This window comes from Macaca fascicularis, chromosome 7 (genome assembly GCF_037993035.2).
Source record: "Macaca fascicularis isolate 582-1 chromosome 7, T2T-MFA8v1.1".
Taxonomy (NCBI): Eukaryota; Metazoa; Chordata; class Mammalia; order Primates; family Cercopithecidae; genus Macaca; species Macaca fascicularis.
This window is the reverse complement of record NC_088381.1, coordinates 125,908,159-125,926,280: the sequence shown is the minus strand read 5'-3', so window position 1 is coordinate 125,926,280 and position 18,122 is coordinate 125,908,159. Positions and strand designations below refer to the sequence as shown.

At 40.1% G+C, this 18,122-nt stretch overlaps 1 protein-coding gene across 4 annotated transcripts in view; it reads left to right on the top strand.

Annotated features, from left to right (window-relative positions):
* Positions 1 to 18,122, top strand: part of ARMH4 (armadillo like helical domain containing 4) — a 157,867-nt gene that overhangs the window by 73,592 nt on the left and 66,153 nt on the right. Inside the window, exon 7 of one of the 4 annotated variants that reach the window (XM_065548849.2) lies at positions 16,219 to 17,778. The exons of the other annotated variants lie outside the window; for them this stretch is intronic. Coding sequence (XP_065404921.1) covers positions 16,219 to 16,319 — 101 coding nt within the window. The 3' untranslated portion in view covers positions 16,320 to 17,778. Of the gene's footprint in view, positions 1 to 16,218; positions 17,779 to 18,122 lie in introns of those variants that run through there. 4 annotated transcript variants of the gene reach the window in all.

Sequence of the window (18,122 nt, the reverse complement as noted above, 5' to 3'; positions counted from 1 at the left end):
GCTATGGCTTAAGGGTTTGCTCAAAGCTGCCAAGACTAACATAATTAAGTATGTGTACGGAATGAGTGGAAGGAATGAAACCTCAGCCCAGTGTAACCAGCACAAAGAGAGATGTTAGATTGGCTAAAGCCCCCAGACGCCTGCTTTCAATCTTGGCTGCACAGTGGAATTCATATCTTACAGCTCCTAGAGAGCTATACAAATTATTGATACCTGGATGCCACCCCTATAAAACAACTGTCTTAAACCGAATCTACTGGTTGTGCCCCAGGGGTGAGACAGCTTCTGTTTATGTAGGGAGATGGAGAAAGCAATTTCAGAAGTGTTGCTGTACATTGTGAATGGAATCCCCATGAGCAAAAATTTATATTACTTTTAATGATCTTTTATGTGTTGGATTAATGTGTTTTAAACCCTCAGCTTTTTATAATCACATAGAGATCAAACAAAGTCAATATTCATGATTTAATTTTCCCGGAAAGCTCATGGTCACATTACAGACTCCTAAATCTGGACCACAGAGGTGTGTACTCAGACACCTGTATCCAGGATGAGTGGGCATCTCCCAGTAGGAGCTTCCTCAGGTGGGCATCTGCCAGACACTTGGGAGTCCTTCCATCCCCAAGATAGTCCCCAGGGTTTCTGAGTTAGTGAGTAATGCCATTCACTCTTTCTTTGGAAAGAATGGAATTATTTTTCCTAGACAAGAGAAGCAAAGACTTGGGTGCAGACCTTTTTTTTTCTTTCCCCACATTAGCTAAGACACCCTGGTGCTAGAATTTGAAGTAGAGATAGTGATCTCTGCCTTGTGAGGATGAACATGTAAAAGAAACTGAACATAAGAGAATTGAACACTTAAGAGGAGGATGCTTTTTAAGTCTGATATATTTTTTTTCTTCATAGATATTTCCATTTGAATTGTTGGTGACTTGTGGATTTGTAGTAGTTGGGAATTTCTAGGGAAGAATATCTATATGCTTGTGGTAAAGGATTCAACAAACTCAGGATTTTAGTATGTTTTAAATGCACATATTGCCTGAGTTTTCCTCTTATGTATTTATATCCTGCTGTATTGTACCTATTTTTGCTAGAAACTCCAAATCCTCTTTTTAGCATGAGGTAGGTTATAAATAGGTTAAATACCCAAAAATGAATAGACTTCTGTCCTGCTGCTCATTCCCAACTGTGCTCGCAGATGTGCACTGCGAACTACAAACACAGAATTCATTACAACCAAAAGTCAGAAAGAGAACTGGCCAAGCCTAAAGAAAAGCAGGTGCTAGCCTAAAAAGAATTTAATGTGCTCTGTGTTTTTCTTTTATTTTTATGTTCATGAGACTTCTGATGAACAGTTCTGGATATTGGTTACAGTCAAATTCTTGTTTTCCTTTAGCATAAGACACAGTAAGTTGTTTGGAAAGAGGAAAGGATTGATGGCATAGATAATTTTGTGGGTTGTCCAAAGTTTTTCTTAAAGACTGACATTTAATGATGTTTTCACAGCTACATAGGAATTTCATACCAAAAATCTCAGGCAGATAGCACTGAGGCTTCAGGAATTCATTAATTCCAACACTGAGGCTTCAGGAATTCATTAATTCCAAGAGTCATAGGCAGAACCCAGACGAACCCAGACACTGTTTACTTTGCCCAGGTCAGCTGTGGAACACTGCAAATTCCCTTCCTCTCCCTCTAAATTTTCTTTTGAGAAAATAAGTGTGAAGCAGCTCTAAGTCTCAAATGCTAATGTAATGAAGGAAACCCATAAAATAGAGTTAGTTGAGTGTCGCTATAGTTCAGTGGCCACCATGACCATTTAGTATGTCCAGAGCACTCAGCTAACCCCTCAGGTGAAAAGCCTCCCTGCAGATGTTCCTGTGTTGAGGAAGAAAAATTAACCTTGGTTGTTAAAATAACTACCTTTGGACCAGCTGCATCTCCCCACTCAGGGTTCACAGAAGCAATACTATAAGTAGTAGGTTATGTAGGATCTCCTAAATGAACTGTCAAGCTGGCCTCAGGAAGCTGAAGATATTTTTGAAATTCAAAAGAATCGATGGTGCAAAGTGAAAAATACAACAAACCAAAAGTGAAGAAGAGATTAAATGTTAAAACAAGGAATCAGAGATTTAAATCAGGAAATTAGAGGAACCAACCCATTCAAGGGTCAGATGCACTTCTTAAAATATCTTTATCTCTTTCATATACTCTTGATATATTTAGGAATCTCCATGTGCTGTCTGGTCTATCTTCCTACCTGTTTCTTTCTGTTGCTCTGTCTGAGACCTCTATCACCAGAACATGTATTAAACATTCCCTACCCACTTTTTCTACCATTGTTTTTCTTTCTTGGAATAGTTGTCTCCCCTTTCCATGTTTCTACACCTGGATCTGGCTGAAGCTTTTCCTGGGAACCCTAACTCACAATGAGCCCTTCCTTTTGAAATGCTTCCAGTCATTTGTCAGTATTATTTAATTTCTATTCACTGCACTATCTCATTTTGCTTATTTTTGGGGGGAACCTCAGAACATCTAGCACACAGCATGGAGTAGTGTTGATTCTTAAAAGGGGTTTTCTTCCAGCTGATCTCCTTTCTGGGCCTGAAATTTTCAAGCACAGTTGGGAGGAGAAAGGGGATGCTTTATTGCATCTCTCCTGGATAGTAATATGGGGGTGGGGCAAGGTTTTTAGATGACATGAGGTTAATTTGTGGAAAACATGGTAACTGATCAGGTACTGAGGGGTTTCCATCATGCTTATAACCGACACTAAGCTTAGCTATGGCATGGCAGGTAGAGCGTCACCTCATTGTTATTTTCGCTGGTTCTGCTTACTCCAAAGTGTTTTTAATATCTACAGAGTCTTTAGTAATCCACTAACTATAGCCTGCTTTCTGGTCATAAACTTTAGAGAGTATTTTGAGGCTAGTTTTTTCCAGAACATCACTTAACATTTTATATTTTTTTTGGAATGAACTTTGAGCAATTCTTCACTGTAGAAATGTTCAGACCTTGGAAGTGTTGGGCCAATTACATTGATTAGCTTAGCCTCTGAATCAGAGGAAAACCAGATGGCATTGTCATAGAGTGGTTGAGCAATTTAAAAATTTACAAATAGTTAATTGGTGGCTTTATAGAGATAAAGCCTTTGACAGCTCCTACCAAAGAATGAAAACAACTATTGCATCACCTAGATGGAAGTGAGACATTTATAAACCTGATTCTCTCTGCTGCTGGTTCATTGCTTCCCCAACTCTGAGAATCAAGTCCTCTTTTTGTTTCTCACTTCTGACTGTAGAAAATTATTATTATGATGTAGCATTTTAAATGTTTTAGGGTCCTGGTTTGAAAATATTTCATCTTTTTGTTTCTTTAATGCCCTGTAGGAGCTGTTGGGTTAATGGTACCAAAGTTTCACTAAAAGTAAATTTGAACTTGTTGGTTAGGAAGAGCCTTCTGGAAACCTAAACCCAAATATCTTGGCTCCAAATTGTCTACCTTGATTTTACTTCATCTTACGATCTGCGTGAAATAATAGACTCAATGCTTCCTAGAAGCTGAAGTTCTTCTCTGTATTTTCATAATTAAGTTATATTGAATTAGAGAATTGGAAAAAAAATCACATTTCTTTTATTACAAATGCATTTCTTATGGGAAAATTCAGCAATCACTTTTCCTTTGGAGAGCCAGAAAAGGAGACTTGGAACTAATCCAGAAAATAACCTCTTCATCCACTACAGTTAATGAAAACATTAATAAGACATACTACATCTGAGGAGAATGCCGTGAACTAATTTCTTTGTAATCAGAATGCACTCGTAGGCTCAGTTGGGGAATTATTGAAATATGAAAACATCTAGTAGGCTCTTCTGGGAATTAAACAAGAAGTAAACACTAGGAAAACTGGGAAGTTTTTCAGAAAGGAAGAAATTAAGTATAAATTGTCCTCTTTGGAAAATACAGAGGAAAGTAAACAAAGATGATGTTAAAGAGTTTCCAACTGTGTTAAAACAAAATGGAGAAAGTAGTCAAAATGGGTCCTTTTGCAATTGATCCTTTTGCAATTGGATCCTTTTGCAATTGGTCCTTTTGCAATCCTTTTGCAAAATGATTTGCAATTACATGATGCTAATTAAGGTGAATTACTTAATTAAATGCTCTTGGTCCACTCTATTAAGAATCTGGAATATTTGGTGTCTCCCAAATTTTACTTGGTTTACTTAATCTGGATCAGAGAAAGAATGCACTTAACTTTTGCAATTCAGAAACAGAGCAGTTAAGTAGTTTTTCCCTGTCTCCAACTGAGACCATAAAAAAGGATGCTAAAGCCTTGAAGCTAAGCTTAGTGATCAGTTGAAGTTGAAATCAACTTGTTTATTTCATTTCAGCATTTGAGAATTAATGGCCACAGGGTTCTGCTTTTCCACCTCAGAACCTTTCTGCTTGCACAGAATGATTTACAGAATCTGGCACAAAATATAGAAATATGGTCAACAACAGGTCCCAGTTCAATTCATGTGAAGAACCTTCAAAATAAACTTTACAAACACACAGATTATCAAGACCCAGGGAAGGAATTTAAAATGAAGTGCTCACAACTTAGGGGATTTTGATTTACACCTTCCACCTCCTCCAGTTTTCCTGCAGGGCTGAAATCTTTTTGAAATAATGGGATTTGAATTTTCAAGCTGCTCCTCTTGAAAGAGGATAGTGACTGTTTGGAACAGGAAGGATTTGATGAATCTTTGGGGGCAAATACCCAAAGTCACATTGGCAACATCCAACTGCAGAAGATTCGTGTGAAATCAGCCACAGGCACTGGGTAAACTACCACCTGGGTTTGTTTATCACAAACCTGATAAAGTATTGCACATGCCACAGGACCAGAGCCTTGGGCTTCTGAGCCCTGCCACGGGGGAAATAGATCAATAGTAGAGGCCATGCACACAGAGTTAAGGTGAAGAGTGGTTTCCAACTAGACCTGACAGCTCAGGATCCAGCCATGGAAGCCACAGAGAGATAGAAAGACAACTCATTTATTTACTCCACTAGTAACAAGAAGGTGGGGCAAACCATTGGGAAAATTCTGATGTGAGAAGTTTGTTTCCAGTGAAACCTTGCAGCCTTTTCTTCTTCCTTCTTCTTGGTCATCATTCTCACTTTGCATTCTTTATTTGAGCACTGGCCGCACCTCCCCAGGACTGTCCTGGGATCCCAAGAGGCTTCACTCTTATCTTAATCCCCCTCACTGTATCAAAACAGTCCTACTTTAAACCTTGGTTTACTGACTTTTTGATGGACCACCAGTAATTTATACTCGTTAAACGATAAATTTAAAAATAAGGTATCACGATTCTGCTATAGATTTAAAGTGAACATGCCAGAGATTTTATTTAACTCGTTATTAACAAGGAAGCCAGGCAAATACCGTAACTGGCTCAAATGAGACATGAAAGAACCACAAATCTATGTGGAGTCAAAAGTTGTTGAAATGAATTTACAGATGGATGCAAGACTGACTTTTTCCAATCAGCAAGGGTTGTCCCTTTTCTGGATATTTAATTGGCTTGTTTAGAGAATGATTTGTTTTGCTATTGGTTATCTGTAATTTAAAGAGCTGTAAAATAGTTCAAAGGCAGTGAAAGGTGCAGAGTCCTAATGGAGTCAGATAATTCTTAGGGGCGCCAGCACTCCATTGAAAGGAGTTTGTTTGTTTGCCTTTGAGATAGAGTCTTGCTCTGTCGCCCAGGCTGCAGTGCAGTTGTGCAATCTCAGCTCACTGCAACCTCTGCCTGCTGGGTTCAAGCAATTCTCCTGCCTCAGCCTCCTGAGTAGCTGGGACTACAGGCACACGCCACCACGTCTGGCTAATATTTTTAATTTTCTAAGTGAAGATGGGGTTTTGCCATATTGGCCAGGCTGGTCTCAAACTCCTGGCCTCAAGTGATCCACCCGCCTCGGCCTCCCAAAGTGCTGGGATTACAGGCATGAGCCACCACGCCCGGCTGATAATCTTTCCCTTATTCCAAAGTTTAAATTTTGGAAGCATTTTTGTAGCGAAAGAATAGCTTGCTAATGAAAAAAGTTGACTTAGGGCTTTGGATAGGTAGGAATGTATCTGTCTGCAAATGCCAGTTGCTGTAACAAACAACTCTAAAGTCTCAGTGGATTAATATATTGGTTCCTTGCCCTCTTCGTAATCCATTGTCACTCAGTTATTCTTCCACCCATATCTCCATCATCTTCTTGGACCTATGCAACTTCACTGGATCCTCTGCAGCTAGCCAGGAGGCAGGAAAGAGAGAGAACTTAGGGAAGGCTACCTGGGACTCCTCAGCCTAGAATGGCTTTATTTTCCTTCCATTCAAATTATGTTGGTGAGAACTAGTCACATGACCCCACCTGGATGGAGAAGGGGCAGGGGGTGCTGGCAGTACATGTCATTTACCTGAAGCAGCCTGGCTTGGTGAACACTTAGTATTTTCAGGGGTAGACTTTCTCAAGGAAGGCAAACCCCAGAAAACTGGGTAAACTCTGTTTGCTATTTATAAATTATTGCTAGATCATGAGTGATTGAGCAGAACAGTGTCTGCTCTCCAGGAGTTGATGAGTCATGGGGAAGAAAAATCTGTAATGAGAGGCAGGATGTGAAATATGCCGTGGAAATAAAATGCTCTGAAAGTACCAAGTGGAGTCTTGTGAAGCATTACAGACAACATGCAGGGTGGCAGTTGAGAGGCTAGAATTCGGAGTCAGGAAGTCCTGAACTGAAGCCTTCGCTTTACCACCATTGACCCTGGATGAGTTTTTAACTTCTCTGAGCTTCAATTTCCTTAACTTGAAAAAGAGCGTACTCATTATTCACTCATAGGGTAGCTCTGTGTGTGCAAAGTGAAGCGGAAGCCCATTTATCCTCGGCCTTGAAGGTTAGGCAGATTCCCAAAGGCAGAAAGGGGCAAAGGAGCATTGGAAGAGAGAAGCAGGTGAGCCTCTGGAGCCTTGGTTCCTTTACCCACTGCTTCCTCAAGGAGCTTTTATATGTTGTGAGTTCCCAAGAAAACTGTATTTGAGGAAAAGGAATCTACTATCAAAAATAAATTTGAAAACCCAGAATGTTCTTGGGAGTATTGCTGATTCATCGTTTATTCCAACATGAGCCAGTGGTTGTCAGTACAACCTTTGACTGACTGTTAAGTTTAACCAGTTTAGTGTGAGGAGATTTACAGTTATTGCCTGTCTTAGAGATGACACAAATAATTGATGAGAGTTTTTCACTTTTCAGATATTACTCTTTCAAGCTATAGGTAAGCTGTGGTATCTTTCCTATATTTTAGCCTCTTAAGGTTTTTTTTCTTTTCCCCTCCCAGGTTAATTATATATTTTAACTTTCAGAACATATAAGATCATTATGGGATGCTGTTAAGAAAGAAAAAAATCCCAGCATGACTACCTTAAAGGCATTTAGCATAAAGGCAGTAGCATTAAAATATGAACTTGAAATTTGAGAGTGTTTTGTACTACTCAGTAGTACAAGTTTATATTCAACTTCTCTGCACCATAATTGTTTTACTCATTTTATACAAGCCAGCGCAATCCTTTGGAGAAAGCAAGCACAGTGTTGACCATTAATGTGCACAGAAATCTCCCTGGGGATACTGATACGAGGTGGGTTCTGATTCAGTAGGACTGGGTGGGGCCTGAGATGCTACTCTACAAGGCTCCCAGGAGAGGCTGATGCTGCTGGTTTGTGGGTCACACTTTGAGGAGCAAGGGGCCAGATGATGTGCTTTTTATCTGAGAAGTTGAGGAAACCTCACCTGGGAGATTAAGAGGTACTCTTGTTTATTTATTTATTTAATTAGAGACAGAGTCTTGCTCTGTGTCCCCAGCTGGAGTGCAGTGGCAGTCTTGGCTCATCGCCACCTCCGCCTCCCGGGTTCAAACCATTCTCCCACCTCAGCCTCCTGAATAGCTGGGATTACAGGTGTGCACCACCATGCCCAGCTAATTTTTCTGTTTTTTAGTAGAAACGGGGTTTCACCATATTGCTCAGGCTGGTCTTGAACTCCTGGCCTCAAGTGATCTGCCTGCCTTGGCCTCCCAACGTGCTGGGATTACAGGTGTGAGCCTCTGTACCTGGCCTATTTATTTTTATAGAAAAGTATACATTTCTTTATTATTTTTTATTAATTATGAAAATCTTTTAAAAAATAAATTCAACCTCACTGTCACACAATATAGTCATGTAACAAACCTGCACACATACACCTGAAACTTCACTGGGGTACAAATGATCCCGTCACCCAGGCGGTGAGCATAGTACCCTATGGGTAGTTTTTCAGCCCTTGTCTCCCTCCCTCTCACTCTCTACTAGTAGTTCCCCAGTGTCAGTTGTTCCCATCCAGAGGCACTCTTTTACAAAGGAGTTAGAATTTTATAATACCTACTTTTATTAAGGCTACATGCATTTGGTCCTCCTTATCCCTCATTACAGACAGAATTCTTTAGACCCTTAGACTAGCTAGTTTTGACCAGGCGAGGTGGCTCACACCTGTAATCCCAGCACTTTGGGAGACCAAGGTGGGTGGACCACCTGAAGTCAGGAGTTTGACACCAGCCCGATCAACATGGAGAAACCCTGTCTCTACTAAAAATACAAAATTAGCCAGGTGTGGTGGCGCATGCCTGTAGTCCCAGCTACTTGGGAGGCTGAGGTGGGAGAATCACTTGAACCAACGAGGTAGAGATAGCGGTGAGCTGAGATTGTGCCATTGCACTCCAGCCTGGGCAACAAGAGTGAAACTCCATCTCAGAAAAAAAATTATATATATACACATACACACACACACACACATATATGTATATATATTAATCTTAATGATAGTGACAAAGGCATCTTATCTCCTTGTCTTAGCATCATTGGCAGTCAAACCTGGCTGTTGCCTACTGCAGATGAACAATGAGGATGAACTATGTCACTCTTAACTGGTGTGTCAAATCTTACCGACAACTCTTTTACCACAATCCAGTTACTCAGATAGATCATTTCTATAGTTACTATTTTGTGTATAAGTAGTGTGAAATTTTAGAACTTTTCTGGGGCTGGTTAGAGTAGTGCCAAGGAAGCCAACCCCCAGCTCCCCTCGGGTAAAGATCAAGGTTGAATTCTAGAAAAGAGCCAGGTGTATGTGCTTTTCATCACAAGAGAGTCCTAGTCAGAGCAGGGATGGAAGGGTACATCCAGTCTTGCTCATGGGAGGAAAATGTTCTAAGTACCCACTTATTCAGAAAGTTTTTATTGAGCACCTACCTTTTACATAGAATTTTTGTGGGCACAAAAATATATGGTAAATTTAGCAGTAGTAGCTCTCATTTCCTGGGAGCTTTCTCTATACCTACTATGGTTTGAATGTGTCCCCCGAAATTTATGTGTTGGAAGCTTAATCCCCAATGCAACAGTGTTGAGAGGTGGAGCCTTTAAGAGGTAATTAAAGCCCTGTTGAAGGGATTAATGCCTTTATCTTGGGAGTGGGTTAGTTATCTTGGGAGTGGGCTCCTGGTAAAAAGCAGGAGTTCAACCCCCTTTTCTTTTCACTGTTGTATGTGCTCTCTTGCCCTTCTGCCTTCTGCCATGGGATGATGCAGCATGAAGGCCCTTGCCAGATGCCAGCACCATGCTTGTGTACTTCCCAGCCTCCAGAACTGTGAGAAATAAGGCTTTTTTTTCTTTATAAATTACCTGGTCTCAGGTATTCTATTATAACAGCAGAAAACAGACTAAGACAATGCCCATAGTGCTAAGCACTTGATATACTTTACATCATTTAGGTTTTATAAGCAGGTATCATTATTCCTCATTTACAGTTAAGGAAGCCTAAAGGTGTGCCACAGGTCAAAAGCGTTTCCAAATTGCCATGGTCTCAAAATAGCTGCAACATTCCCAAGCATCATATTCAGATGTGATGATGTGTGGCAGAAAAGAGGGATTGTTTCTTCTTATGAGCCTTTTGAAGAAAGAAGACTTTCCCAGAAGCTGCTAACACATCTGCCTTCATCTCACATTGGCCATGGTTGTATCATATGCCTATGTTTCTACCAGCTTCTAGCAAGAAAATGGAACTACATTGGACCCATTGGCTCAGGCCAGGAGTCAGCAAAGTACAGCCCCTGAGACAAATCCAGCCTGATGCCTGTTTTTGTAAAGAAAGGTTTATGGGAACACAGCCAAGCCTACTTGTTTACTTATTTCTATGGCTGCTTTCACCTCACAACATTGGAATTGAGTAGTTGCAAGAGACCTTATGGTTCATAAACCTAAAACATTTACTATCTCACTCTTTACAGAAAAAGTTTGCTGACATCTGGCTTAAGCCAGTCAAGATCTATATCTGGATCAACAATGGTACAGATTGCTGTACCATGTACATGGGCAGAAGTAGGATTTTTTTTCCAACAAGGAAGGAGTGAATGGTTGTTGGATAGGCAACCAGCAGTGACTGCTACAGAAGGGCCTTTTTATTCCAATGAAGCAGAGGTGCTATAATAGACTTTTGTGTGGGAAGTTGGCTGCACCTCAGAGATAGTACATGATTGTACAGGTTACAGCCAGAGGAATGCATTGGATAAGAGGGTAAAAATAGAAAAAGAAGTGATGACTCCTAGGTCTTGGCTTGTGTGGAATATAAACATTCCTTTCAAATTCAGATTATTAAACTAGTGCAGGGGCCCATGTAGTTCCTGGCAGCCACATGCAGCTGTGACAGGGAGCACCAGCAGCTGAGCAGAGGAGCTCATAAGCTTCTGCCTTGCCCTGCTGATATTTTTAATTTCTGAAGATCAAGGAGACAAGAACTGCTAATCTAATCAAGGAAGAACTGGTAGTTGAAATGTGAGAGGTAATGTCTATTTCGTCTTAGAGTAGGAGAGAATGCTGGGCTTATTTAGTAATACCTCTGGACTTCAGCAAGGCAAATATCAGAAAGCTGAGGGAAAAGTATCATCTCTATCCATTAACTCTACGTGGGTACACAGTACACAATTGGTAGTAGTTCCTGAAAATTTCTGTTCTGATAGTACAGCTACAAATGAACCTGATGAGGAAGCAAAGGGTGGAATTTTAAGTAACAATGTGGTTTTAAGAGGAATTTGGATTTCAGAAGAAAGAGACAGGTTGTGGGGAGCAGTGGAGTAAAAAAGATGTGGATTCCAATCTTGGTTATATCACTTGCTAGCTCTGTGAATTTGGGAACAGAGTTTAACCTCTCTGAGCTTCAGTTTTTCTATTTGTAATTTAGGAGAATAATATTTACCCATACAGAGTGTTCTTGCCAGCCGATGCATCCACTCTTGCTCTCTCTCTCTCTACCTTTTCTTTTTAGACAGAGTCTCACTCTGTCACCCAGGCTGGAGTGCAGTGGTGCAAACATATCCCATTACAACCTTGATGTGGTCCTCCCACCTCAGCCTCTTGTGTAGCTGGGACCACAGGTGTGCACTACCCTACCTGACTAATTAAAAAAATATTTTTTTGTAGAGATGGGGCCTCACCATGTTGCCCAGGCTGGTCTTGAACTTCTGGGCTGAAGCCATCCTCCTGTCTCAGCCTCCCAAATGGCTGGGATTATGGGCATGAGCCACCACGCACAGCCTAATTTTTCTCCCACGCACAGCCTAATTATTCTACCTAATTTTTTCACTTTGTCTGATACATTGTTGCATCAGTTCTCACTCTTTACAATCTTTAAATCTTACTCATTCTTAAATGGAACAACCACTCTTTTGTAACCAGTGTGTTATTAATCACTAAATGTGGGTTAACTTAGAGCTGTCTAGCTTGTTTCTTCAGTCTCCCATGGTCCTACAGACCCATCAAATACATCTTACCACCTAGTGTCTGTGGCCCCCTCATTGAGCTTACGACTGGTCTGGGACATTGGCTGTGGTATGGAGGGCCCACTGGGGTGTTCAGAAGGGACTAAGCTAGGCAAGATCAAGGTAGAGACAGACATCACTGCTGCTGCCCGGGTAGAGGGTGAAGCCTTGGTGTAGACAAGGCTAAGTCTAGTGGCCCCGATGGGAGGAATGAGAGGCCTGAGTCTGGGTTCAACTACAGGATTCTTGCCAGGGCGGCTGGTGAACAGTCAGTTAGCAGTTAGTTGCTCCCAAATAGCTCATGAACACACAAGCAGTGCTCCTGCAGGTTCCCCTTTGTCAGGTCTGCTGTCATCAGGTGGTGACCCTAGTCCCTTCTTTGTCAGTTTCCCCAGGATCAACTTCCTACCGCCTTTATCCCTCTTCCATTTTCCAAAGCTTTGTTCTCCTTTTCTTTCTTTTTAAAAAAACAACCTTACTGAGATATAATTTACATATAATAAAATGCACTAGTTTAAAATGTCCAATTCAATGTGTTTGAGTATATTTGCATATTTTCCCTAAGATTATGGGTGAGGTGTTAAGCAAGTTTGGGATCTACTACTGCATTCAGGCAGTAGACCTCTGTTTTCTTCGTTTGGTTCTGAAAACAGGGGTACAAAATAGAGTTCCAGGATGAAATGAAAATACACCTAGTCGTTTCTAGTCACGGAGCCACTTACGTAGGGAAGAAAAGATTGGTTGGATTGCTTTAAATAACAGTAGATAGCCATGATTCTTGGGAAAAACTGGATAATGACTTTTTCATTTGTCTGCTAGCTTCATCCCCACAGTGTTTTCCAGGCACATGGGCATCTTTTCCCCATTTCCACAAACTTTCACAGAAGAGGATTTGATCTTCTGGCCTGGAAACTTACTCTGCTTAATGATGAGGAAATTCTTCAACAACAACAAAAATAATATCCGCTGCCACCACCCCCTCCTCCTCCTCCTCCTTCTCATTTCTTCTTCCTCCTTCTTTCTTATTCTTCCTTCTTCCTTCTTGGTTTTAAACATACACTTCTTCTTGTGTTTTTAATAAGTACCAGGTATTGTTTATAATGGTAACATAGAAAACCTTATTTAATCCTCACAATAACCCTAATATATAGATAGTGACACTTTCTCCATTTTACATATGAACAAATTAAAGGCCAAGGTAATGCATTCAGTAAATGGCAGAGCCAGGATTTGAACGCATGCTTATTTGATTGTGAAGATGCTGTTCTTTTTTCTTTTTGACCATCACCAAATTTTTATTATACTTTAAGTTCTGGGGTACATGTGCAGAACCTGCATGTTTGTTACATAGGTATACATGTGCCATAGCGGTTTGCTGCATCCATCAACCCATCATCTACATTAGGTATTTCTCCTAATGCTATCCCTCCCCTAGCCCCCACTTTCCAATAGGCCCCGGTGTGTGATGTTCTCCTCCCTGTGTCCATGTGTTTTCATTGTTCAGCTCCTACTTATGAGTGAGAACATGTGGTGTTTGGTTTTCTGTTCCTGTGTTAGTTTGTTGAGAATGATGGTTTCCAGCTTCATCCATGTCCCTGCAAAGGACATGAACTCATCCTTTTTATGGCTGCATAGTATTCCATGGTGTATATGTGCCACATTTTCTTTATCCAGTCTGTCATTGATGGGCATTTGGGTTGGTTCCAAGTCTTTGCTATTGTGAACAGTGCGGCAGTAAACATGAGTCTTTATAGTAGAATGATTTATAATCCTTTGGGTATATACCCAGTAATGGGATTGCTGGGTCAAATGGTGTTTCTAGTTCTAGATCCTTGAGGAATCACCACACTGTCTTCCACAATGGTTGAACTAATTTACACTCCTACCAACAGTGTAAAACCGTCCCTATTTCTCCACATCCTCTCCAGCATCTGTTGTTTCCTGACTTTTTAATGATCGCCATTCTAACTGGCGTGAGGTGGTATCTCATTGTGGTTTTGATTTGCATTTCTCTAATGACCAGTGATGATGAGCTTTTTTCATATGTTTGTTGGCTGCAGAAGATGCTGCTCTTAATATATAAAGCCACATCCCTCTCATAGTTTTGTGAGTTCCTTCCAGCACTGTGCTGGAGCCAGCACATAATGAATTGCAAGAACCAATGGTTAAAGTTTTAGGAATTTTTTACATCAGCTCTTAAACATAGCCATTAATAGAAATCAAGTTGTATAAATTTACAACTAAATAAATTATATTACAATATTCTCATATGCTCAAAACTCTTCACTTCCTAATTATTTTACTACATGTTACTTCTGTCTGGTTTGGAGGCTGTTTACATCTGTTGCATTGTATGGTGTAAAACCACATCATGGTGTGCTACTGTGTATCTTTTCCCACCTCTGCATTTGGTGATGTCATGTTGGTGGCTGGAAATTGGCCATGGTGGGAGGATTTACACGACAGAAATGAATAAATACTACAAATCAGAGCTTGATTTACTGTTTTGTTGATTGTCTAGACTTAACGTGATGGAGAAATGTTAATACTGCAAATTAAACTAAAAAAAACAGAAACAAAAACCAAAACCGTGTAGCTTCCACTGCCAAAGCTGAGAGAAGCTTCAGTTTAATGAATATAATTCATATCAGGATAAGGAATAGTTTAACAGTAGATTACTTATCAGATTTAATGTTCATACTCTTACTGGGAAAAGAGTGGGTTAGGGTACAACTCCACTTGTCAAATTGTAGATGATCTGCAAGCATAAATTAGTTATAGATAGAAAAACTTGACAAAAACCAGTGAAAGCATTCTGTGAGAATCAATTGGCTGCATGGGATTTGCAGCCTGGCATGAGGTTGTCCCCATGAGTTTATCCCTGCAATTACTTCATCTTAAGTAAAAGGTTGAATCAAGGTGAATTTGAAGTTTCCTGCATTCTTAAATTCTGAATGTCTATGGCTGCTTGTTGTACTTAGGCTTTTAAATGTGCTTGTTGGTCTATCAACAGAAATGCAAATATAATAAAACCTCAATGATTCAATTTTGAGATTTGAGATGATACTTTGTTAAATTTGTATGGCCTTTTTGTAGTTTACTACATGTTTTAGCATACATTATCTTGTTTGTTCCTCTAATAACTCTAACAACCCTAGCATTGAGATAAACAGGGAGTTACTAGTGTTACCGTTTACTGTTGAGGACACTGAGGCTCAGGGTAGTTCATCAGTTGCTCCGAGTGCACAGATAGTGAGCAGAAAGGCCGGGTCTAGGGCTTCCAGGTGGTTTCCTCGATTTCTCACGTCCCTTCTCTTTGATCTGCTGAAACAAAGAATTCCATTGAGCTAGTAGTAGTCACATCATCATATGTAATCTGAGCATACGTTGAACAAAAAAGTCTGTCTAAAAGTAGATTGCAGCTTTAGAAGACATTTTTTTCCCCAATGAAGTAAATAATCCCATCCTTTCTGATTAAGTGAGGAGCTTAAGAAGAAGTAACAGTTGATTGCTTGTTAGGATAATAACTACTTTAGAACTCAAAGTCAGTGAACATGAATGTGCCCACACCAGAATAGTGTTCAGTAATAGAGAAACCTGATAGAGGACAGCAGCTTGGGATGTGTTTGAGTGTAATCACAATCAATGCAGCCTCTAGTATCTTTTATACTTTTTATAGCATAACCAGCAGATTGACTTTAGTGATGAGGATAACAGAGGGTGACATCTTAAGTGAACAAGGGACACTAGAAAAACTAGTGTTTTGTTTTTTCAAAATGGCATAAGAATGATTCCTTATACTATTCTAGGTTTTTTGGTGTGTTTCTTTTATTCTTCTTCTCATCGTTTATTTAGCTTGTAGTTGCCACATTTTTATGGGGCAAATTCCTAAAGAGGTGGGAATTTCATGAAGCCAAATATAGACATAAACGTGGTATTCAGATAAAGAGGAACTGTGTTTGCTATGCATTTCCTGTAGTGAGGCAAATGTATGTGATATCGTCCCTTCTCCTTATTTGAGCAAGCCCCCAAGGAGGGGCGCCGTAGCCAGAAGTTAGGCTCTGGCTACTTCTGGGCCAATTTAGGGCTCTGTCCCTAATTTACTGTAGGATATGTTAATGAATCATACACGGAGGTATTTTCTCCGTGGAATGGGGATAGCTGTCTGTAAGAATCATTATGCATGATGACAGGGTGACATCCAAACCCCTGTGGTCTTGTCTCAGGCACCACCTACTATCAGCGTTAAAAGATGGCTCTTCCTTGAACTCAGCAGCAGGTGTCACTGCAGTCAACTAAAAAGGAAAGCTCTGGCCAAAAGGATTCCTTTTTTTTGTTTTGTTTTAGATGGAGTCTCTGTTGCACAGGCTGGAATGCAGTGGTGCGATCTTGGCTCACTGCAACGTCTACCTCCTGGTTCAAGCAATTCTCCTGCCTCAGCCTCCTGAGTAGTTGGGATTACAGGCGTGCACCACCACGCCCGGCTAATTTTTTTTTGTATTTTTAGTAGAGATGGGATTTCACCATGTTGGCCAAGCTAGTCTCGAACTCCTGACCTCAGGTGATCCACCCACCTCGGCCTCCAAAAGTGCTGGGACTACAGGCATGAGCCACCGCGCCCAGCCCAAAAGGATTCTATTAGACGGAAAAGGAAAGGAGCTATTACAATTAAAAGTAGCTATTACAATTAGTTATCTAGATTTCTTTCCCACCCCAAACTCAAATCCTTCACTACATACTATTGTTTCTCTTTTAAAATATGACGTCTTATAATCAATAAGTCTCTTCAGAAAAAAATGTTGCTTCTGTAAACCTTACAATCCTTCTATCCATTCATTCATTCAACAAATACTTCCTATGTGCCTACAACTTGTGAGGGACTTGCTAGGCTTTAGGCTTACAATGGTAAACAGTAGTGATAGTCTGGCTTTTTGGAGCTTGCTGTCTGGTGAGGAGACAGGCAATTAAAGAGGTAATACAAAAAATTATACTACAGAAAGATTAGTATAATCATAGGAAATGAACTAGATGAAATAGAAGGAGACAAAAAGGGAACCTGAGTTGAGGGGTCAGAGATGATCTCTTGCATAAAATAGTGTGTAAAAAGGTGCCCATAGCATGTGTCAGGGCGCAAATTAGAAAGCCAGCGTTTGGATTCCTTTACTCCATCAGAGATTCGCGCAGGTGCTTGTCATGGTGCATTTTATCTCCTTTGTCATCAGCACTATTTGAAATGCATAAAGAATACCCTTCCTCCTGATTTTACTTAGATAATTTGAAATACCTAAAAAGTTAATCATGAGTTATATCGCTGTTGTTATATCTCTCTTGAGATACTGAAAACTGCTTAGTGTCTTGTCAAATACTTTTACAAATACTCTTGATTATTTTATTAGCGTATGATATATGAAAGATAAAATGAAATGTTGAAGCAGTCTGTCTTTCCCTTGTTTCTACATTTACTCCTCACTGGGGTGTTTGAGTTAAAAGAAAAAAAAAAGCTTCAGTTTCTATCAGAAAGTCAAAGTCAGCCTAAAACACAAGTGGGAACCAATTTGGCACCAGTTAGGTGACCTGGCTGGCAATAAAGAACTGGCCATTGCATTAGGTCTTGGACATTTTAAGAAGATAATGAAGAAGGAAATACTGATAAGAAACATGAAGTTATTCTATCAGTATTTGCTCTATCTCTAGTGACTCATGAATTACATTTCAAAACCCTAAACTCAATTTATTAAGAGTTCCAAATACTGATTTTCGGATGAGTAAACCCAGGAGACCAAAAAATTTCTACGCATTGGAAAGATAGCAGAAATGTGTTCTGATGAATCATTAACAACTTTTCTTGCCTCTTTTATCATTGTCATTGCAAAAGTTCCTTATGATTATAATTATTACCTGTACTATTATATGTGTGTGTGTGTGTGTGTGTGTGTGTGTGTGTGTGTGTGTGTGTGTATTTTTTAACTTGACACTGGGGCCTGCACTCACTTTATTCATCCAAAAGAACATTTATTTTTCACATTATAAAAGGCATGGCCTCAAGGCTAGTAGGACTATAACCATTTTTCTTGGAATAAAGAAAGTAAGTGTTCAAATGTATCAGGTTACAAAATAACAGAAGGACAAACATTGCATGTTCTAATTTATTTGTGGGATCTAAAAATCAAAACAATTGAACTCATGCACGTAGAGAGTAGAAGGATCATTACCAGAGGCTGGGAAGGGTAGTGGGGGATTGAAGGGAGCTG